Here is a 25,203-nt window from a genome sequence, read left to right on the forward strand (position 1 = left end):
TACACATGTACACATTATTACAAATAATAATAGCACCCATATTTGTCAATCGTGAAATATGGATTCATAGTTTTCTATTTTAAATTTTTACGTGGTTTTTTTCTTTATTTGGGAGTAGAGAAAGTTTAGCCATTATTATATTCATAATTATGGACATAATTCACCCAGCTGATTTGCTTTACTCACCTACGGCTCGTTTCGCATACGTTATCTTCGTGAATAATGGCTATCATAATTGCTCATATAATAACATACCCCTATTATTAACAACTTGATTGACTTTGTGTAGTTTCGAAAACAAATTTAGTTAGTTACAAACGAATATAGAACACTTCATGAAAAGTAGGTATTACAAAAAACATTTCTTCACAGTTTTATTTATAGCATCTCTTGTTTGTACCTTATGTGTCCCCTTATTTATACAGTACTTACCAATTCGAACTTACCACATGGGAAAGAAAAATAAGCATGTAAGAAATTTATTTACCATTCTGCAGTAATTCTTGGAACGTTGTTATTGTGAAATTTTGCATGTTGCAAAACATTGTTATTAGATTCTTATTATTCTGCATAAAAAAAAGGACAGAAAGCGTATTATCAAAAATAGACGAATTGTCACTGACTGAAAACTGGTCTAATAGCCAAAAAAAAAACATTTCACTTTAAACGTATTTATTGTAATATTAAGTTCTAAATAAAAAATAGTTTCACTTTTATATTATAAAAATATTTGATATTAACACAATTCATATGTACATAAATAATATATACACCTAAAACAGTGTATCTCCTAAATCTATCTAGATCTGTAAAGTCACAAGAATCTGATTATCCCCATCCTTTTCCATTAATTAAACCGCTAAAATCTTTGGCTTTGAAATAACTACAATTCCATTCCACGGTAGGACTGTATATGTTAAAATATGTAGATTTGCTCGTCTTCATTTTGTGGCACCGAAAAGAATAGTAAGTACAAATTAAAAAAATATAGAGATAGGTTATAAATAATTCTTAAATATAGCAATATCACGCACTTATTTGTAAAAAGTCAGTCAAATTATAATGTGTAGTGACCCCAGGGTTCTGTATTGTTTTCTGCATTATAGGTTGTTCCTGAAGAAGTTCCGAACATTGTTCTTTGCGGTAAATACTGATACGAAGGTAAATACTGGTGATGACTGTTAGCATTATAATAAGTAGACGTTGAACCGATAGACATACCAGACTGATAACTATACATTACAGAAGCATTTGGTGAAACAAATCGCTCAGCTTTAACAATAGAACTTGGTTGTAACTCATGATATCGACCCACAGAAGATGATACAGTATCTTCGTACCCTTCTACGGGCTGTGAATGGTTCATATTTTCAGTACAGAGCCTTTTATTTTTGTAATTATTGTTAGCCTCTTCCTCTACACTGTGTTTTACGTAGTTTGGTGGGTAACTATTCTGGTAGGTTTGACTTGTTTCCGAAGGCAAATACTGGTCGAGGTCACTACTATCCAAACAATCTTCTGGTATATATGTATTATCTATGTCGGATAATCTGTTAAAGTCCAAATTATGTTGAGACTCTAAACACGATCGTAGAGTCTGTGACTGAATAGCGGGACTGTGAGGTTGTGACGAACACGTTGATGGAGAAGTAGAACTGTGACTTCTTGGACTGCACGGAGAGTCCTCTTGTTTTAGGGAACGGGAGAAGGTTATATTTTGTCCGTGAGGTAGTTGCAACAGGGGATCTCCAGGACCTTTGTTTTGTTTTCGTCTGCGAGGTTGATATTTGTAATCGGGATGTTCTCGTTTGTGAATTACACGTAGTCTTTCGGCTTCTTCAATAAAAGGTTTTTTATCCATGTCACTTAGCAGTCTGAAACAAAAAAATATGTTTATGATAACGGCATGAAAATGACGAATACTTAATTTTTATGTGTACTAACTACGCCTAAGATTTTAGGTTCGCAATAAAAATATTAACCAAAAGTAAGTACACTACATTGACACCCACCCAACTTGTTTTTTACCTTTACAGATTCAGGAAGTTTAATTGCACGATTGCACCACAAGTCCGCATGCCGATATAATGCACTACTCAATGGGGGCTTATAATGCGTTAGTGATAAAATGTTATTATATTCTATAAATTTCTTTGCGAAAATTTGGACGTTTAGGGAAAAAATTAAAAGCGGATTCGCACACCACAAGTATAGGAGTATATTACTGTTTAATACATATTTAAATCATTTTAAAGTAGAATTCTTTGAGATGGTGACATCAAATTCTTGGTGGGGATGAAATGAAATTTGGGTAGCTTATTACCATCTCCATGATATTCCTCATCGGTCCGGTAGTTTCGGAGATTATCTGTATAATAAAAATCGACAGAGAAACAGAGAGACAGACAGACAAACAGACAGACAGACAGACAGACAGACAGACGACAGCGACAAATTGCCCGATGGACTCGATTCGTTACTTCCTTCCAAAAATCCAAGAAATGCTTACATAAGGTGATATCAGGAGGAAAACATAGAGGTCACTTAAGAGATGAACAGTTAGAATTTACAAATATGACAATGCTGCGATGTTGATGCGTGTCCAAAATAAGTTCAAGGAGGTGCTAAGTCGAAAAGAGGAGAGGAATTTGGGCGAACGATATACACAAATAACGTCGATAGTGCAAAACAAGAGCTTTTAAAGTCCTAGCAGAAGGAACAGTAGATGATTTGAAAAACAGAAAAAGTTTTCTTACTCGGATAAATCATTGATAAATACAAATTCTCCCACCTATGCTATCGGAACGATCAGCTCTGTACAAATTATAACCAGGAATGCCATACAATAAGCCAGACAATTGGGGTTTAACCCAACTTTCAGTGATAAATATACACGGGAGTTCAATATATATCATAACGGCGCCCGACTCATCAAATTTAGATATCAGAGAATACATGTTGGTGTATAAGATGTTATACTGTAAATGTGTGTTTATAAGCAGTTTTTTAAATGGATATTGGTATGTTATTTATATATTTTAATGTGATGTCTCGCTCACCTTTTTTAACCCGATTGTTAAGTTCAACACGCAGATTAATCGAGAAATCAAAGTTGAAAAGGTGTTTTATCATCAGAAAGCTTTAACTCTGAAAATTCAGAATTCACCAGCTGGACCATCTTTTCCAAAATTTGCTTGCTAATATATACGTGAATTCTTAAAGGATACTGTTGTAATTCTGTTATCTATCATCGATAGCACTTTTTAAAACGCCAATTCTATGAATAAAATTTACGATCTAGAGATCCACCGATAAAAAACTTAGAAGGTGCAAATTTTATTTTAACTGTAACCCGTACGTGTAAAGCTAAAAATATCGGTACCTACACGAGGATAAATTGAAAAATCTCCGGTCAGGTAGAAGACAAATTTAGCGGGATAAACATTTTACGGCGTTATATTGTTTCAAAATTTATCAATTTAACTGTGGAATAACACGAATTTCCGTCAAATAATAATTGTTTAACTGTTAACTGCTGCTAAATTTGCTTTTGATAAATCAATTGTAATTTCATGGTTTTTATAGGATTCATTAGTTTACAAAATACCAACAAATTGCCCCCTTCCCTTATTTCTGTGTGTCTGTCGATAATTATAATTTGTCTATTCATTCCCACTATCCCACCAATAATTGAAAACTTCTTTCAAAACTGTGGTAAATAAACTCGCCTGAAATTTATTTCACGCAAATTTTACAATTTGTCTTTAAACCTACCTACATAACGAATTTTTTTTAAATTTCAGCAAGACACTAAACACTAACATTTATTTAATGCCTGCAGATAGGTTAAATTTTATGTATTCATTTCTGTTAAAAGGTTGACGACATCATCTCAAACATATATTGATTAAAGCATGTTGAAATATGCACAATGGTAATCCATCATCTACAAGAATGTGGACTTGTTGAATTTATTGTGGGTCAGAGACGAGTAAAGTTTTGTCTAGACAACTTTAGATCAACCGTTTAGTTTTTCCTGTTAAGCCCGAATAAAATGATTGAATCCAAAGAAATCAAACAATAAGATTTAAAGCTCCCTTAAAATTAAATTTAGGACAAAATATTGGTTTAGACAGTGTGGACATATTAACGAAGGGTTTCTTTGTCCTAAGAGTATTTGCTATTCTTATAAATTCTTATAAACATTTAGTAAAAAAAAATTACACATGGAGGAGTCCGGGAACACGTTATTTCCAAAAATAGTAACAAGAGTCTAGTACTAAAGAGTGTTTTTTTTTTTTGAGTAAATTGTAAGCACTGTGTTTGTAATATTAATTTTTTTTATTGAGTAGTACTTTTAAAAATACTTGATTGTCCAGTTACAATGAAACACTCTGCATGCATACTTATCTCACTGCAATGAGTTCAGTGAGTAACTGTAACACGTTGTTTCATTAATCTATGACATGTTCTTGGCCCCTCGAACTACCAATAACGTTTGAACTCCACATATTGAGCTCTTTTATGTGTAATTTACCATTTTAAAAATATACCATATCTACAAAGAAAAGAAATGTGGTTGTTAATTTTAAAACGTCAGGACAAAACAGCGTGAAATCGGGGAAGTAATTTCGGGTGTAGCAGATACTGCATATTAGTCAGCTTTGTGATGCTCATACTTTTTTTAACAACAATGTAAACTTTGTTAAAGTTTATTAAATGATACAGATTAAGGGTGGAGTCGGACGATCGGCATGTGTTACGTAGTTTACGCGAGTTAAAACGTTACAAGGACAACGAAAAAGATTAGATTGTTTTGTTAATGCGAACATTTTAAATTTTCATTTTATAGTCGTAGAGTAGGTATAAACCTGTATGTGTACATGCTTGACAGGATATCCGACTTAAACAACTTATCAGACTTATCAAACTTAACAGAAATTTTTACCCTCTATTTACCTATTTACTTAGTTTTCCCTTAATCTTTGCATGAATATTGTAAAATAAACTTGAGTTATTATTTCACCTGGAAAGATAAAGTAACATTTTCTTACTCGGACTAAAACCCATTTCGTGTTACGTGACTCAGTTATGATTTTGTAAAATGTAAAGGAAAATTTTGGACAAATGTGCGTTTATGTGTAACAGTATTTTTCTGATATCCGTGTAATTGCAATGAAAAATCACTTTAATTAACTCTACCAAACAGCTACTGGACGTAAAATATACAACGAATTTTGTGAAAAACGTGACGATTTTATTAATGACTATTATTGAAAGAAATCGAACAATAATTTAATTTTTCATTACATAAAGTAATGACAACACTTTCTCAAATACATTTTTTTAATCTGCAGTTATGGCAAAAATTTTGTACACAATGCTAGGAAAAATATGCCAGGTGCCTGTTCGATTTCTTTAGACTTTAATTTTACTTTCGGTTGCAGCTTCGAAGTTACACTTAACATTTTCAGTTTGAGGTAGTACATACACAGTTATTATAATAATATTAACGAACATTTTTATCATAACGCTTGAAAATGCAATCATATATTTCTAGAACCTAGGGTATGTCCATCTGTCTGTGATCTGTCTTTTATCTGTCTCTGTAGATTTTATTAGACAGACAATCTCCGAAAACTACTGGATTTGTTGGACTATCCTTCAGTTCTGTTTACTACTAGACTACAAGAAGAAATGATGATCGTTTCTAGTTTCTTTTTACAAAGTCGCTATCTACAATCATTTCTCATACATGAATCTTCGATGACGTGTTTTCTGTAGTTCTTGGACTTCTCAGGTTGACTTCTCCAATTTGAGTTGCAAACAATAATCTTGTATTTCTGCATAAAGACTATACATTTTCCAACTAAATCTATGAGAATCTTGATGAATTGACGCTGTAATTGCTTGTCCTTCTTCAGGCCATTAATTATATTTTCAGTCATGATTATATTTCAGTTCTATTCGTATCAGAGTGCGAAAAAGTTGTTTTCTTGTTCTCTTTTAATCCTGTGGGGGTGGATGAACACATTTGTCGCTATTATATTCAAATTTTCTAAATCACTATTTATCAATTATGTATTCCTAACGAATATGTCAAACAGCAGAACACAAAACATGCTGAATGCTTTCATCAAAACTTTTTCTATTTAATTCTGGCTTCAGAACTAATTTTAATTTTCCTGGAAACTGTGTTTGAATATCTGTTTTGGTCTTGGTGTGGTGAACGTAAGGAGATTATTATAAACCCAGATGCCTGTACCCATTGTTTATGTATCTATCACTTATTATTTTTATTACATGTATTATTTTTATTACTATATTTATCTTTAACCCAATTTATGTAAGTGCATCGCAAAAAAATTTTGTACACTGAGAAATTTTTGCGTCGTCCTCGTCATGGTCTGTAATGATTCAAGCCAGTATATCTCGAGATGATCGTCTAAATTAATATCCGTGGCACATTACGCAGCATCGGCGGCGACTTTGACTGTGCCACCCGTAGAGTTTGGTTGCGCTGATTGCGCGCACACACGCCGTTTCTACGACACGCTCCACCCAGGGGTTTGTCGTACCTCTTGGAAGATTTCACAAGGATTCTGATTTCAAACTTGTCATGAAAACTTAGCAAATTCCTTTAAGCGAATTATGGGTCCTACTTTAAAAAACGACATCCTCGATTTATTATGCCAAAGAGTGGAAAACGCTAATAATAATTTTTAGTCTAGTTTTAAATTGACATGAAAAATATGCTGAAGCAAGCGGTTTTCTTAAGTTTGCTTTTTGAGTCTAATTCGGGTATTATTTATTTAAGTATACAGATTAATTTGACAACCGCGGAATGTTAAACGAAATGAATTAAGTAAGTGATCGGAAAAAATATGTATGTGCTACTGAGATTATCTCTTTTTACTCAACTACGCTATTAATACTAGCATACAGAACAGGGACTTTAACTAAACTGCAAGGGATTATATTTTAGCATCTGACTCCTCTGTACCTATATATGCGAGTACGATTTAATAGGAGATAACAAATAACATACAAGGGAAGAATTTGAAATAATTTGCTTTCAGCCAGTTACAATAAATGGTTTTCGAAACACTTTTCGGGTTCCATACATTTACCGTAACCTTTATATTTCTACATTTTTGTAATAAAAGAAGTATTTCTTGAAGTTTGTTCATACGACCGAGTGACTTAGGTACCAAAGTTTCAAAAGTTTCACAGAAATTTTTAAGTAGTATGGCGAAAATGATCCACCGTGGAAAATGATCGCTCGATAAATACGAAATCTGAAACTAATTTCTCAGTGCTATAAGTTGAAATGGTCGATATTGCACGTTCAACGCTATAATATAATATTAAAAGTCTCTAAAACGACACACGAGCGGTGGAATCCTGAAAGCGCAACCCAATTTTCTAAATATTTGTTATTAATGTTGCTATTCTTGCCATCAAGAAATAATTGTGTTTACCTAAGTGCAGACGTTTTTTAAGGTAGGGTATACAGAAATTAAATTTGGTTTTTCTAAAAAATTAATGGTTTAATTAAGATAAAACTCTTTAGTGATAACTGTAAAGAACGGATTCTAGGGCAAATGCCTTTTCATTTTGGTTGTAGGCAAATACATGAAAGTTGTGTATAAATCTATATCTGAGGAAAATCCTATTATTTGGGCCCTACTTGTTTTTGTATATTTGCCTATTTTTCGACCTAGTTTACATTTTTCTGCCGATTTTACCTTTTCTGTCTATTTTATTCTAAAATCTGAATTCTCTATACCCTTAAGCACATGTTACTTGCGAAGGTCACATTTTCTATTTCCGGTACTGTAAAGAAAGATAATCCAACCCGAGTTTTGGGTAAAAGGCTCTGGGGAATTCCGTTAGCAAAATGCCAACAATTCAATAACCCAAATCTAGTTTTCTGCGTAAACCGTCAAAGAACAAATTTTATTGCACATCTAAGTACGTTTTAAAATACTTAATTAAACCACCCATTTACGGACCCTGACACAAGTTCTCTCTCTGGCCTTTCCAGGAAGAGCTGTGATGTCTTTAATAAAAGACATCAAATCCTCCTACAACTTTCTTTTCGAGTTCTCTTCCTGTATCAATTAGTTCGTGTTAATTATTTATCATCTAGTATTTTGTGCCGTTTTTAAAAAAGTCAAATTGTCTTTAAAGGACAAATTAAGGGAACGGACGAAAAACAAAGTCGTTTTTCAAATAGAAAACGGCCAATTGTTCTGTAAAGCCTGTAAGAAAATTATAAGTATAAATGATTAATGTTGCATAATTCAAATGGGAAAACTAGTTTCGAAATTAATTCCATAAATTCGCAGAATAATACATCAATTGTTATACAGTTGTAGATTTCATACCAAAAGAAGTGTCATGTCTTCCAACATGTATTTTCATGTTTAAGACCATGCACAAAACAAATGTTACTAAAGATACCACGCAAACTTTAATTTCCTGATTTCATAGTGAAGACCATAAGAAAAATTTTAACTATGAATCATGCAGTGCATTTATAGTGAAAAATATAGGGTTGAAGAAACTTAACTTAGTATTCCAGCTCTAGAGATAAAAAGAAATATCCTTGCTGTTTCATTCCTATATGAGGTCATCAATGGTCGTATCGATACACCAGAAATATTGGAAGCTATAAAAATTCGCGTGCCACAAATACAGCTCAGAAGTACAGATCGTTCTATTTGCCTGCAGCCAAAACAAAATTAATTAAGAAATCACCTAAATATATGATGTGTTCAACACGGAAAAAGCTGCGATATACGATAGCCAAAGATGCGTCAGAAGTATGATTAGTTTAAAGTCGATGGCTAATTTACAATAATGTGTTATGCTTTTAATTTTTTCTTTTTTTCTTTAGATTTCTTTTCCTTTAATTTATGCAATATTATGTATTATTGTTTATTTATTTATGTGTGGAACTATCTGTAACTACAACTGTAATGTCAAACAATATTTGTTTTGAATTATGTTCAGGTACATATTGGACCAGCGTCTGTTGGATAATAAATATTTATTAGTATTATTATTAACAACAAAACATTGCGCTTATTTTTGGAGAGAAACTGCAAGAATAATATTCTTGAGGAATCAATTTTAAAAAAGAATTATTTGTCCCAAATTTAGGATGACGTAAGTATTGTGCGATTGCATAGAAACTTAAGATTGGGAACATACTAATTTTTGCTGTTTTATCTATTTAGTTATTTTACATTGTACTTTTCTAGGTAATTAATAGAGTTAGAACAGTCATTGGGGTTCACGATATTTGGATTAGATGAAACTACAAATTCTAATCGGCAATACGTTGCAAACATTGCAGTGGGAAAATTATACGTAGAGGCAGCTGATACACCACATTTACTGGCACCGAAAATATTGGAAAAAAACAATAATGTAACAGTGGCACGTTTTATCAATGAGTCGTTCGGTAATCCTATTAAATATATATAAAAAAAATATCATTTTTCTCGGATCGATTTATATTAACTTCGCTTTGCATTAGTGTTCAAATTGCATCTTATTAGTAACGTCAATCTGATATATGGCTATATTTGCCAATGCACGATTACATTAACATTGTTGCACAATTAGGGCAAATTTGAAACTTTGCTATGTGGTAACGTAAGTAATCTTATGTAAGCCGAACTTAAACTTGGTCTATGACCCAATTTCTGAAATGATAATATTAATTCAAATATAAAAATACAGGTATATTATGGCCAAAGGGAATCAAATACGAAAAATTAAAACTGTTACTAACGGACGGCGCTGAATACATGGTTAAATGTTGCAAAGATCTGGAAATATATTATCCCAACTTAATGCATGTAACATGTTTGGCTCACGCCTTAAGTTTTGTATCTGAAGTTATCGGGAAGCAATATGGAGGTTTAATTTCTAACGTAAAGAAAATATTTCTTAAAGCTCATTTTAGGATCCAAGCTTTTCGAGAAGCCTTACCGGATTATCCATTGCCTCCAGAACCTGTTCTAACAAGATGGGTTCGTGGATTGAAGCAGCAATATATTATTGCAATCATTTTAGTGATATAAAAAAGGTTAGTTTATTGCTATTCATAAGTTTGTTGTGTAATTCTAAATTACCTAAATGAAACATTTTAGGTTATTATGGAATTTGACCTCACATTGTCGAAATGCATCGCCGATAGTATAATTAGATTAGAGACCATTTTACAAAAGAGGTAAAATGTAGGTAAAATGTTCCTTGTGGATTGGGGCATGTTGCCCCAATATTAAGAATTGAATATGCCTAAGTTATTTTTTTCTTCTGTATCAAAATATTTATTTTCAAAATAGGACGTACATTAAAAAAAAAACTAATTGTCAGAATTGGTCAGAGGGATAAATGGCTTCAGCAACTTCAGCTATTGAAATTTTAGGAATGACTTTAAAATGGAGACTTAAAGGGACCAAGAAAATGTTCCTAATATTGTCAGGAATAAAAAATTACACAAATTGTAAGTAATTCGAACATATATCGTTGTAATTTGTCTTTATAACCGGCAACTGTTACTAACATAACAATCTTTTGCTGCTAAAATTTATTCATGAAGAGATAGACCTATTTGAGCCACTGAAATAATTAATTGTAAACATGTAAAAAGGCAATACAACTATGCTGCTGTACCATAACTGCCTTTTTCATGTACTAACACGATTAACCCAACCAACAAACTAGGGCTACATATAAGTTTAATAATTGCAGTGTTTCTTATATTGCCATCCATTGTGTTCCTATTATTATTCCAATGGTAATATTTGGAAGAATTATGATAACAGTTTCAACTATTTTAAATAAAAACATAAAGTTTAGAAAAAATGAACCAGATTATAAAACAACAATTTTAGCGAAAAATTTCTTTATTATTATTATGAATTTATTATTCAATTAAAGGTAAAAATTGTTTGTAACTAAATAAAGAGACTTTAACAAAAAATCGCTGCCTAACCAAAATGCACGGTTGTCCCTTTTTAAGGCCAAATTTACTGGACTAATGGAATTACGTCTATTTGGACTGACTAAGCAAAATGTCTGTAAAGTGGCTTCCCCATAGAAATCCTCAAAAATTAATCCCCACAAATTACGTTCAGGGCTCATGTAAACCTTAAATAAAATAAATTTATTATTCTATATACAGACTGAAGGTATTTTCGGTGGGATCATATCCCCTTGAGGTAAGGATTATTTTTATTTGTAGTAGGAGTAATATGGTTCTCAAGTTATTTCATGAAGTATACCTTTATAATGATAGCTTATCACAAATTAATATTTAAGTGACATTGTACTGAAGCTAATTAAATATAATTCACACTAACAAAAAGTTGTTATATATGATTAATTTGTTTATTGAGAGGTAAATTATTAATTTGTTTAAGGGAATCATTTTCATCGCATCTCTCCTACTTTCTTAGAGAAAATGTAAAATGTGTATAAAATTGCTACAATTTTGATTCTTCTTACAATAAATAACTCGGCTATATAAAGTTAAAAATAAGGCTAGATTCTTATTTTAGCCACAAATACAAGATCATGTTGCTCTATATATCAAGTAAGAATATCCAACAAAAGTACTTAGATAACTATTTGCTGAAAACACAAAGAAGGCATGTACTACACCATCAAAGAAATCCAGCTTTTATAACGAGTTCTAGAAGATATGGATGGATGTATTGATAAATCACAAATGTAGTAATTTTTTGAAATAAGTTTTATCCACGAAAATTTTGTGATGATATCATTTCGTGTGAAGAATAAACAAATAAATTTTGATTACCGATTTACCATGTTTACAATACACTTAAGATGTTTGCAAGATTTCAAAAGAGTTGATTCTGTAGTTTCTATATTGATTTGTAAAATTGTAATTTTTTTTTCTTTTTCTGCAAAAAAATTGATTTCATAAAAAAATTAAATAGATTTATTTGCAAAATTTTGAGATTGTTGGGGATGATGAGACAAATTTTGGTTAGCGTTTTCGCAGCAAAACGAGCGCCCTGAAAAACACCTAAAATTTCACAACAGTCAATCCAGTAGTTTCGGAGATTGTCTGTCACCGTATAAGATTGTTCACTATTTTGTTTGAAGTTAGCACAGCAATATATGTTGTATAAAATATACATAAACTCAATGCGAGTCTACATCATCATTTTTCTGCATCTGTACTTTTGGCTTACGTGACTTCAAGAAGTATTGTATTAGGATACGAGTGGCTATTTTTTTTTCTTCCTTAAATAGCACAGACATTTCAAAAATAATGAAGTCTATAAATATTTCTCTCTGTAATTTATTCATTTTAACACTAATTTGTTAACTGCCAAAATAAAATTATCACTTCACAAAAAATGTCCGAACTTTGATACCCAAATTTTATATCTAATACCAACATTGCAAAACTTTTTTAAGTATAATCATTTCCGTGTACATATTTTGTTTTGCTGTTGTTATACGTTGGGATAAAAATACACACTATATTCTACATAAAAATTATGAGTTAAAATGTTTCACACTGAGTAAATAAAACATTTTTTTCTTTTTATTTGAAATAAGGTTAATCTAAAATAATAACCTTTTAATTCTCATTTTTTGCTCTTTCATTGATGTGAACTTGAGATGACGACGTATTTAGTATCCAATGATTTTACAAAGAAATAAAAAAACTTCAGCAATGAACTTTATCCTTATATTTGAAAAAATGTTATTATGATTGCCTTATTTGTTTATGTTTTTCATATGTGTGCAAGTAACTATAGAGTAAGCAAGCTGTTCCAAGAATTACAGAAATGAAGCTAATTTAATTATAAATCTAGAGCACATTAGGTTTCAATTACGACTTTGAGATACAACGTAGGTACAGATTTTGATGGTAGTTAGATCGATCTGATTTAATAACAAATACAACGAACAGCTAAAACTGCTTAATTTGTTCATTATACTGAATGCGTCTCAATTAAATAATTTTATTAGTCATATTAGCTTAGAATACATATGTTTGTAATAAATACCAAACACAAAATACATTTCAGTGGATTTCACAAATTTCTTACTAGGTATGCCACTCTACAAATACTTCGTTGAACACCTTCAAGCATGCATGCATTATGATTTGCCACCGTCGACATATTGATTGTGTGCAATAATAAACAAAATGTTAAATATAACATGTAAGTAGATTCAACAATCGTTGCTAAATTTTCTAGAAATGCAGACACAATAGATGATATAATTTCATTCATAAAGAACTTATGTGATAATATGAATGAGTTGTTATCGCAATAACGCAGAGGATATTGTAAAGAGATAAGCCAGAAAGTCAACTGGAGTCGATCATTGACCGTCAAACAGGACGCATCTGCTGTGACCAGGGTAAATTATATCTTGACCTTTATAGATACAAATAGACGCTATTTTAGTAAAAAATAATGGATTTAATGGATTAGTAACACTACAGTAGAAGAAAATATTTGTACACTTGATATATTGGATTTGGCTCTTGAAAACTTTCTCCACTTGTAAATAAATCATTAGGCGAATTGATTAAATATGAAAAAATGAAGGCATAACAAAATTTACTGTTAAATATATACACGAAATAGATTTTCTTTGGGTCATAAATTTAAAGATTTTTAACTTGGTATGTCCTTTTCTAGATGAAAAACAAGAACTTTGCTTAAACTGTAGTATCATTTTATCATGTTTTTTTGTTTCGTTGTATGATAACACGATAATTTTTCAAATACCTAAAGCCAAAATAAATTAGGCGAAAATAAAAGAGCTTAAATGCCATTTCATATGAAAAAAGCATTACTCAAATTTGAGTGTAAAAGTGCTGTATATCAAAACCACTCCTCCACCTGGTGTATTAATAAAACAATACCTAATAGCTAATACTTATATGATTCGATTAATTTGAAAAATGTGATTGTTTTACTATTTACCAATCCCTAGATTCCGAATTTATGTGTTTTTTCGAGTATTTTATATAGTGTCAAAATGTTGAAGAAAATAATCGCAAGAAATAAATGAAAGTTATGAAACTAAGTAAACTGTTAACTAAAAGCATTTTTTTTTTACATTTTGAAAAACATCTGCATGTTTGTGGACTGTAGTAGCATTTTTTTAATAATGCGTCTGCAAATATGAATAAACTTAAGATACTAATTCAATACAGGTGTAAGTTTTATGTGATAACTGTTTCAAAATTTTTACAGTACCTACACCCCATTATTGTCTCTTTCATACATAAAACTCAAAGTTCGTGGAAACTGATATTTTTTATAACAATCTCTATATTATTATTATTATCCTCCGAAAGTTATCAAATAATTAATAAGAAAAGAAAACTTGATCAAATTGTTACTAATGTATATACTTTTACTTATTCACATGCTCCTTTTCCATGCGCAATATACACCCTAATGCATTCCACATTTAACAGTTTCTATTATTAACAAAACGTAAAATAAAGTCTCTCACCTCCACAACTTGCCAAGAGTTTTGGACAGTTCCGCATTGTGAAGTTGTGGATACTGATCAGCTAGTTTCCTTCTGGCAGCTTGTGCCCACACCATAAACGCGTTCATCGGTCTCTTCACATGCAATTTTCTTTTGTCGGAAGCTGCTCTGTAAAAAAAGTTAATGGTCAGTTTTCAACATCAAATCTAACACTTGTGTTACAAATTTTTATATTATAGGTATTGATGGAAATCTGATGCTACACTATATAGTTTTTAAAGAAGTCTGTATACTTCAAAATATATAATATATGCTAGTCTAAAGGATAGTATTTATTTGATTACAAAAAACTATCGTATTTTTCTACAGCGAAGTTTTTAACTTTAGTTATTTGTACCTTGTACATAACTATACGAAATCAATTTATAAATGGTAGGGCAGCTATTAAATAACTTTTGTTTTGTACGTTTCGATAAACATCAAAAAAGCAACACCTTGTGTGAAATATGCCAAAATATTCGTTTCGGCTCATCAAAAATACAATTGTCTATTGGTTTGTAGAGAAGTACTTTTTTAATACATGCACTGCTATCCACCGTAAAAAATTAACTTAATATCAAATACACCTAAACTTGTAGTCTGTACTTGAGCATGCATTTTTTTTTTTTTTTTCTAACATATTACTTTCATTAGAATGCGAACAGTTTCGATTTTTCAAGAAAAACAGGTATATCAATAAACCTACAATGTTATTTAGGAGAAGCTCTTTACCTAAACAATTCAAAACGCAACCAACAATACAATTACATAGCAGTCTTTGATATTGTATTATCACTATCATATTTTTAATTAATAAAACATAGTTAGCTCTTTGATTTTAATAATATGGACATAAAGCTCAAATTTAAGATAAAAATAAAAACAAATAAATTCAAACAAAAGCCCGTGAGGCCGTCTCCTGTACGGTTGATGTTTACTATAACGTTTCGTTTTCGTGGCTTGAATACATTTTGCTTCAATTCTGTTGAAATGTCAGTTTTAATATGGTAGTATTTGACTATTACTATAGTATTACTATTGTTACAGCAAAACAGATAATTCCATTTTACTTTTTTTAAATAGTATGAAATATCAAAAATGATTTTGTATTTTTGGTTGCGTCTTGATTTCTTTAAGCGCGGAAGTTCTCGTGAATAATCCTGTGTAGGTGAATATATCAATGGCGTAAATAACACCCCCGTAGACCCCGCAATCCGGGGGGGCGCAGCGCCAAAAGGGGCGCAGACCGTAACGTAACCGATATATTTTTTTTAATGTGCGAACGAGTAAGTACATATTTATATTAAGTACTTTTTAAATTTGGTGTATGGGGGCGCTACGCCACTGGAATATATGTAGGGTATGTGATTATAATTACAAATGTCTATTATTAATCTCATTTGGGTGTGGCTTTTACACTTTTTTTTCTGACGATATAGCTACTTAATTAATTATAGTTTATTTAGAATAAATTCTTTAAAAATTTATAACATGATAAAGTTAAGAAAACTGGAACAGAAAAAGGAATAAAGGTAACCAATTGATTGTGTCGCGCTAAGTACCTTATTTACCAGGACAACCCATATTTCTACTTCCCAAGTGTAGGTAATCGAATCCATCGGGTGATTTGCCAAGTTCATTTTTTTGTCTACGCAAGAGTACGAAAAAATTTATCCCCCGTTTCCGTCTTTTTGTTTGTCTGTCTATCTGTCTGGCTCTCTGCCTGACAGTTGTCTGTGTCGATTTTTTTTAGACACATAATCTCAGAAACTACTGGACCGATTGTTGTAAATTTTGTGTGTATGTTAGGAATATCATGTAGATGGTAAACCGCTAGCCGAAATTTGGCTAATTTGGGTGTCCACCAACAATTTGATGGCGTCATCTCAATGAATTCTATATTAAAATGATTTTAATGTTATACAACAATACATATACTCCTATACTTGTGGTGGTTTTTCAGTTTTTTCTTTAAACGTTCAAATTTTGTCAAGGTATAATAACATTGTACTGCCAACAGGAGATATAAGCATTCGTGGACTAGTGTGTTCTTGGGAGAACGGAAACTTGCGATCACACGTTCGATGGCGACGAACCTGGTGTTTTTTTTTTTTTTCTTATATTGGTACTGCGCTGTGACTAGTTTTCTTTTGTGGTATGACTAGTATTATCCACATTACTGACGTCATCACAAATTTTTTATTGGTCAAATTAAGAACCCCATTTTCTCAAAAATGTGAGAATACACACGTCTTTATTTAATAATGATAACATAAGAATTATAATGTTCAGAACATTTTTTTCGATTGCGGCTTAATTAATAATTTTCATCCTCTGTTTTGAGAAGACAAACTCATTCATATCAAACTAATTGCTACTTGAACTTAAGCTTGTTATTAGTGCTGAGAGGACATTTTATCCAATTGGTTATCTGCTTTAAATATATTTTACATTGTCCTTACTTGGAAGCGCAAACGGTGAAGAGGGTGCGGGGGTGTCATTTATCCGGCCGGTTTTTACTTTATAGAAATAATGATAAAACGAAAATCGCAAAATCAAATTTTATACTTTTTAAAGAAGCGGGATTTGTCGGATTCTATTCCAAGGGCGAGGGAAGTTCTGTCGAAATAACCTTCGACAATTTTTTTTAAGCACGGCTTTTAGCACAACTGTCTGGTGCCACCTCTTCGCATACATTAAGTTTAAAAAATAATAATTAAAACAAATATTTTATAATGACAACGTTACAAACTGTTTGCACGAAGGTTGCGTTACAAGAATACCTTTTTTTTCAACGCTAGGGTGACTATGCTTTCTAACAAGAAAAAAAAAAAGAAAAAATTGTCAAATTTGACTATTGTTGCATCAAAAACGTCTTCAGTGTAGAGTAGTAAGGTCCTTCTTTGATGTGCTGAATCGAATGGCAATTTATATTTGTCGGTGAACCATAAACCGTATTCGTGTTTCCCCAATAAACAAACTTCCTACTTTCTATTGACATATTTACACTGTCGGATTTACAATAACTAGCATTTGGTATCTTTTAGTGTGAAGATTAAAATCAGGCTCATATTAAAAATGTTCGATTAAAAATTTATTTTTCCGACGCCGATTAATTAAAATAGGTTTACGCGTTACTTTCCGTGATAAGTAAGTAGGTATCTACGGACACTAATTTTCTGTTGTAAAAAAATCATAAAGTATATTTTAAAGTATGTTATCACTTTGAGTTAAATTGCGACAATTTTTTAAAACAAAAACCTATTTACTCTCTGAATCACGTAAGTGCACTACTAATTAAAACACAGTTACTGTTAATTTCTGTTTTTAAAAGTTTGCGGTACACAACCACTTAGCTTTAATTTCATTAGATTTTACGACTGTTCTCTTTGAGTGTGAATGTTAATTCACACCTATTATATACAGATTCTCTATTTATCGTGAGTTTGATGATTCAAGACAAATCCAGCAAATGAGCCTTTTCTAACTTTTTGCAGCAGGTTTAAAAAAATAACGTAAATACTCATTGACAATAAGTAAAGAAAAGTTAAAACTAAATTAAACTAAGTACTTAAATTTATTACTTATATTTATTTACTGTTAATTCCATACAGAAAAAAATTACACATTTTTAAAACAACAAATACATCGACACCTAATAAAAAATTTGTATGTCTGTTATTAATTTGTTTTTCGAACGAATACATCAATTAACTAATAACATAAACGGTATGGCGCTGAGTAAAAAATGGAAACAAATCTATTTTCAAATAAATGCTTCTGACAAACAAAGCTACATCATGTTTTCAATTACATAAAATCTGTTAATATACTTTAAAAAAGATAAAAGGCACCGTCGGTTAAGCCTCATTAACATCTGTACCTTAATTAACCGCCTTTAAAATCGTTTTGTTTGCGGCGGAACTTTCAAACACTTCTAAAGCTTATTAGTGTTACCACGAAATTGCATACAACATGCATACGACAATAAATGTCTTTTTCTAGCTTTTTTCTAAGTTACGTGTTGATTTTTTAATTGTATGATGGTAAATGGAATTACTCTGTATACTTAACAATAATAGAAATATTATAACATATCCTGAAATAGGAGTAGTAAATTATTATTATTGGTCTTTCTGTTGTATGTGCATGAATAATTAAAACTTCAGCTTTCTACAGTTCACGTAATAAAAATTTATATTTAAATACCAATTATTATTTGAACATTTTATGATGCATTTTGTTACATATAAAAGGTAATGGTCTCCATGTTTGTTCAAAACAGTTATATGTGAATTACGAGCAAATATTTATTCAAAAATCATCGTCTAGCACTGAATAAATAATTAACTAAAGGCAGGTAGAAATTTTATATCTTATAATTTGAAGAGGAAATAGAATGTTTATATTTCACATAACATGTTTACTTACACTGCCGGTTTAAAAACTTAGAAACAAATTATCTCATGCAGAATAGGTTTGTAAACTTTAACATCTCTTATATCTTTTGCTTATAACCTAATAAATTTTCTAGTGCACTTGGCTGTTCTAATAAGTTTGCTCAGTGTAAGTTGTCAATACAGTACATTTCATACAATTATTTACACTTTAAATTTATACGAAGTTCCTTAAATCTAATATCTTTGTAAATGCACTAAATCTATCACAGGTGTTTTCAATTTCAATTATGTAAGTAATACCAAGTTATTAATTACGTACTATTTTCGTATTTTCATAATCAGTATACGGAAAGCAGCATATGAAATATGAATGCTTGCAGGCATAAAAAAATCACCTTCCTGCTCATAAGAACAACATTTTTTATTAGTTGCAAAAGACTTAAAATCAATATATCTAAGATTTTACTAAAACAAAGATCAGAAAACAGTTATACAGCTGAAGTTAATCGAGCGGTTACCTTTTTACAATTTTGGATTTATCAAAATATTGTACATGACACATGTTGTTGAGGAACTGAATTTTCTGTAATAAAGTTCAGAGACGCTTATATCTTAATCTGGAAAGTAAGTAAATTTAATAATTATGTTTAAAACACCGAATTTTTCACATATGCAGCTCATTTAATAACGTGTACAGTCTTTTAATGATACAGCAGTGTTGTTGCTTTGCATATAAACTAACATTCCACCTAGATTTATATGAGAATTATAATATATATAGATCGAAATGTGAAGTTTATGTACGTCATTTAGTTTCATTCTTTGGATTCTTACAAAGTCACTTTATAAGAAATCTACTTTACTACTATGTTTATCGACCTATACTTATTTTCTACATTGTTTGAGTATGTAATATATCATATACATAATTATGTTAAATTATAATATAGTACGTTAAGATAAATTGATTCCAAATCGCAATTGAAAAATTCCCTGATATAGGTACGCTTGACCAGTTTTACTTTAATAGTATATGAATAAGTTCGGCCAAAGATATAGTGCGTTTACGATTGTGACTTCATAAGCATTTAACAGCGGATCTGTAATAAAATTCAGAAAATGCAGGCCATGGCATGTTAGACGGCAGTTAGGTAGACCACGTGCCGTATTGAAATAATTTTTATTTGTAGTTATTCTTAAGAGAAGATCTTCACCAGGTAAGCGGAATAATGCCGCCATTCCGACGAAGTCGTAAAAGTTACCGCAAGTTGAAGAGCAATTAGGTTGTATCTTTAACCGAACTGTAACATTTTAGATCTAATATTACAGATTCAGATAACAGTGTTCGCCGTTTGTAAAAATATCGTGTTTCCTGATGACTCGCAAGAACCAAATAAATGTCTCAGTCTTCGTATACGTATTGAACCACTGTAATAAGATTGTTAACTTGTGTTCTGAAAATGTCCTAGTTTCTAATTGTCTATCACTACTCATTAAAAAGTACATATTATGTAATAACGATTTATGTTTTTTATAGATACAATTTATATGTAATTACTTTTTTAAAGTTCTAAATATTAGAAAAATACAAGCAAAACAGAAATTAATGTATACTACAACAATATAGGAAACAAACTTGGTCAATGCAGATTACATCAACACTTTTCCTGTTTAAGTGACGATGCTATTTGTAGCTATAACTATTACCAAAATTTTATTAAAATAAAATATGCTAACACTAAAGGAACTGATTTTTCCGGTATGCCGTTATCAAATACCTAACTATAAATATGTAATATTTACAGTTTTGAGCAGTATATAGAAACAACCGTTTCAAAAGCAACGTCAATATACCTACTTACTTATGTTAGGTATTTAGTCTTTTTGTCTTTCAAATCTGAGGAAAATACGTTATGTGAATTATTAAACTGTAAACAACGTGTGGAAACTGGTGACTAAAGAAAACCACTACCTACAATTAAGCAATATATTTCAGTATTTGAAGCTAAATTTTCTTCCAACTAACAAAAACCAGTGTTTACGAGTCAGCTAATGAAATAATTAAATTATTAGACCAAAAAATCTTTCTCCGCTTAGCTATAAGTAATATTATTATTATTATATTACTCTCTTTTATATTTATCTATTTAGATATGTTCCCTTCACTTTTTTTTAATTTGTGTCTGGTGGTTTCGCCAATTGATTTCATAGGCCATAGTTGTTACAAAATCTATACACATTTGTTTCTTATTCGCTAATTTTATTGCATATAAAACTGTAATAGTCGAACAACTGTAGAAACTATAACATATTTAGTAAATTATGTGTAGTGTGTCAGAAGAATGTGTACCAGGCAAGTAGGGAACTGAAATATTGTATAGATATTTCTTGATAAAACTTTGAAAAAGTAGAATGACGAATCCACTCCACTGACAGCAACAGTAAAAAAATTGAGGAGAATGCGTGATTCCCATATATGATTTTTTTTAGTAATGGTACCACTTTTCTTCTCTTCTGTAATCTTGAAAACCATAAACCATAAATGATACGATATAAGATAGATTAAGGAAAAATCTTTTGATGAAAAACTAAGGAAAAAGTCAAAGATATGAGTTTAGTAGACTTCGAGTAGCAATTTTTTAAACAGTGGTACTTTTATAGAAGAGAAAAAAAGACAAGAAAAAATATGCATTAGACAGAGTTTTTAAATAAATATATATTTATATAAATGTGTACGTATGTGTGTTTGTATTTGTATAAATTTTAAAAACTAATTAGAACTGCAGATATCTTTTACAATTGGACATATTGGGTTCAATTGTTTTCAGTATAAAGTTACTTTAGCAATCGTCCAAGGGTCAAACCTTGTTCCTTATTTTTATAAACTACAAACATTTACAAATAAGTTTTAAATGATTTTTCCACAACAAAATAAATTTTCAAAAATGTTCTAAACAAACAGTCAAATGGAGTGTACGAAACAAGTTATTTATCAATTATAAAAAATGTAAAGTTGTATCATTCAGCAGCAAGGAAAAGATATTGCGTTTTTAATTACAACATGTGTAACTGACTCTAACTGATCAGGATCTAGGTATTTATTTTAACGTATATTTTAATTTTAATTATCATGTTCAATTATTAGATTCATCCACGTCATCTCTATTAACCTTTGTACTGCGTAACACTAGATCTTTTGAGTTTATACCTGCCTGTATTAAACTCAACATGGTATTTGTCGTATCAAAAATGGATTATGGCTCATTAATTTGGTGTCCTTTTTATGATCATTATAAATAAGTTCTACAAGGGGTACAGAAAAAGTTTTAGAAGTACATATGGCATAAAATACATAATAATCCATCTCGAAGTTCTGACCATATTACTTTATTAAATACATTTAATTTTACGTCTCTTGAAAAACGTAGAGCAATAACTTCTGTAATGTTTTTTTGTATAGGTTAATTATCACACAAATTGACTGTACTCCTAAATATAACATTATTAAGCGTTGACTTAGGTATATTTACAGTGGTGTATAATTAGATCATTGATATCATATGTGAATAAAATATTTAGTTAATAACATTATTAATACTGCTTTTCACATTTATTAGTTTTTTATGTGTTATTTTCATTATACTGTAGTAGTTGATGTTATTTTAAATTAAGCACTTGTAGTTATGTTACTTTATATTTATATTGTTATTATATGGCAATACTATGTACGTAGTTACAGTGCAGTTCAATAAAAAAAAAATGTGGGAATTAAATAAACATGTAGAACACGATATTGTTTTATATTGATAAGGAGCAGAAGAAACTAACTAAATTTATAACTGAGCAAAAAACTAGTATGTACGAAAAACTAGTAATTTATTTTCTGTTTATCTACACTAAAATGTAATTAATATAGTGTCCAATAAAGAAACTACGTTAATAATAACTTTATATTAATATCTGTCAGGCACAATCTTTTCAGAAACTGTTTTTATATTTCGCAATGTTGCACTGGGTACTTGCCTAAAATTTTACTTCCAAAGTAAAAATGAGAAAATTAGTCAATTTTTTCAAAAACTGCCGATTCTGTGTTTTTCGCAATACCTCTAAAATGGTACACATTTTCTGAGTTTTATTGCTGAAGTTTTTTTTTTACATTTTTCAACATCACAATAAACGGGAAAGTACAAACTGCATACTGTTTCACTTGCACTTTTCTTGTAAACAGGCATTTAACACCCTTACCTTTAACTGTTCTCCAACTTCTATGAGAAGAGCTTTACTGAGGTGCAGACTAACTTTTTTCTGAGATCAGGATATTGTATTAAATAAAATCCATAAATAAATAATCTGACGTTATGGATTTTTAGAACTAAACAAACTGTAGGGTGTATAAAAGAAAAGATTAAATGCTTGTATGGAAATTGTTTGAAATCACTAGAAGGCTCTAACGAAATGAAAGAAATTTAACAAATTTACTCAGCCGCATTTATAGGCACATATTCCTAATATCTCAAAAAATAAGCGCATTTTTTTGCTTTCTGTATATTATCATTAAATGTATATAATGTACGACTGGTGCATGACTGTCGTAATTTCCTTTAAGGTAAAACCGTTAGTGGTTGTCGCTTGTATGAGCCTAAAAATATGTGAAAATTATTTATCTTGATTACAGTGTCAAAATTTCAGGAAGTTTATTGTTTATATGTAGGTACTCGTCTATTGCAAAAAAAAAATGTTTAAATTGTAGGCAAAATATTCTTCTTAGTATATAGGTACTCGGAAAAAACGTAAATTATAATATATGATTTATGTAAATAAGGAAAAAGAATATCATATCCACTGTACCACGACGCGATCCCAGAGGTTCTGTTGATTGTTTTAAGTGACTGACTACTTATATATGTTCAGTACATCACTTAAAAAATAAATTCTGGATGTTTGTAATATTATCAAATAAAAATAAATAACTTTAACTCAAAGCAGGGTGTAATTACAAATGTTAAATAAAACTTGAAGCATTATAAGACCAACGTTATCAAAATAATTCGATATGTCCCTCGATAACAATCCGTTACCGCTGGTAAATTTACGCAGTACACACTGATAGTAAATTTACTGTACTATGGAGATATATCAACTTAACGGTTTTTTATTCAATATTTATTGACAATAAATTCTAAAGAATATAAATATAATGTTATTCAGATAAAAGTATACAATTTGTTCTGTTGATATTAGCCTTTAAAATTTGATAGGTGCGAATGTAAACAAACAAATTGCTTCATTTGGCATTGGAAATCAGACGATTTTCATTTGATCTAAATTTTTATTATATGGAAATCTGTTCTAATAATAGCAGAGAAAAAGTAATAGTTCCATAATTTATATACTTAATTTCACACTGCCAAATTAATGAATACATATGAAGTCACAATAATTCCTTCTTGAGGGTACATAATTTCTTGATAATGAGAACACATCATTTTTTACTTTTTTCGAAAATGGATTGAAACTTTTGCAAAAACAGACAAAATTGTTTCAACGATTGCCGATAAAAATATTTTAACGTCTGATGGATGAGCATCAACTTTGCTCTTGTAGTGCACTCGTTTGATATATTATCGTCACTTACGTGTATTAAAAAATTACTTACTTGGATGCGATGGGTACCAGAGTCCAGTCATAGCCTTGAAGTACTTTGGTGACTGCATCGTTGATTTCATTTTTGTCGATTTGTTGCGAATTGGACGAACCGTTGGGTCCAGCCGACTGCGAAGGACCGCCGTTTTCTTGAAGTACAGAGACGGCGGCCGCCGCGACGGTCGTCGCCGTTGACGCGGTGATGGAAACGGTTGATGTTCGCGGCATAGAATTCGTCGATAACATTGCAACGTCAAAGATAATAATCAGCCACTGATATACGCACGAGAAATTTATGAATGAAACTCAACCACCTGACGACAAACAATTATAAAACAATAAGGTCCTGTTCGGATTGCATGCACTGACACCTTCTGCTAGAACACAAATCAAAGAGTGCTTTGAAAATCTCGGAGCTGTTTCTTTAAACCACGCACTTGTCGGAGATGTGTGTTGTTTATCTCTTTTTCATAATGTAAGATAGACGAAGATGGGTTGCATAAGTTGCTCGTGCTTTAAGACGTTACTGAGTCAAAGATTAGCCAATGAGAGTCGTTTACATACGCCTCTATACACGGCCATTGGCTGATTATATTTTTATTTT

At 30.8% G+C, this 25,203-nt stretch overlaps 1 protein-coding gene and 1 long non-coding RNA gene across 2 annotated transcripts in view; one reads left to right on the plus strand and one right to left on the minus strand.

Moving 5' to 3' along the window:
• Nucleotides 1-25,203, plus strand: part of LOC135135686 (uncharacterized) — a 37,159-nt gene that overhangs the window by 8,975 nt on the left and 2,981 nt on the right. The window lies entirely within an intron of this gene.
• On the minus strand, nucleotides 656-25,004 carry LOC135135684 (transcription factor Sox-9-A-like). Its single transcript, XM_064064827.1, has 3 exons — nucleotides 24,613-25,004; nucleotides 14,539-14,685; nucleotides 656-1,874 (listed from the first exon to the last, which is right to left on the minus strand). The coding sequence occupies exons 1-3, from the start codon at nucleotides 24,843-24,845 to the stop codon at nucleotides 1,058-1,060; spliced, it is 1,197 nt and encodes a 398-aa protein (XP_063920897.1). The 5' UTR covers nucleotides 24,846-25,004; the 3' UTR covers nucleotides 656-1,057.

Source organism: Zophobas morio, unplaced genomic scaffold (genome assembly GCF_036711695.1).
Source record: "Zophobas morio isolate AGI-343-1 ecotype UQ-CSIRO unplaced genomic scaffold, CSIRO_AGI_Zmor_V1 ptg000024l, whole genome shotgun sequence".
NCBI lineage: Eukaryota > Metazoa > Arthropoda > Insecta > Coleoptera > Tenebrionidae > Zophobas > Zophobas morio.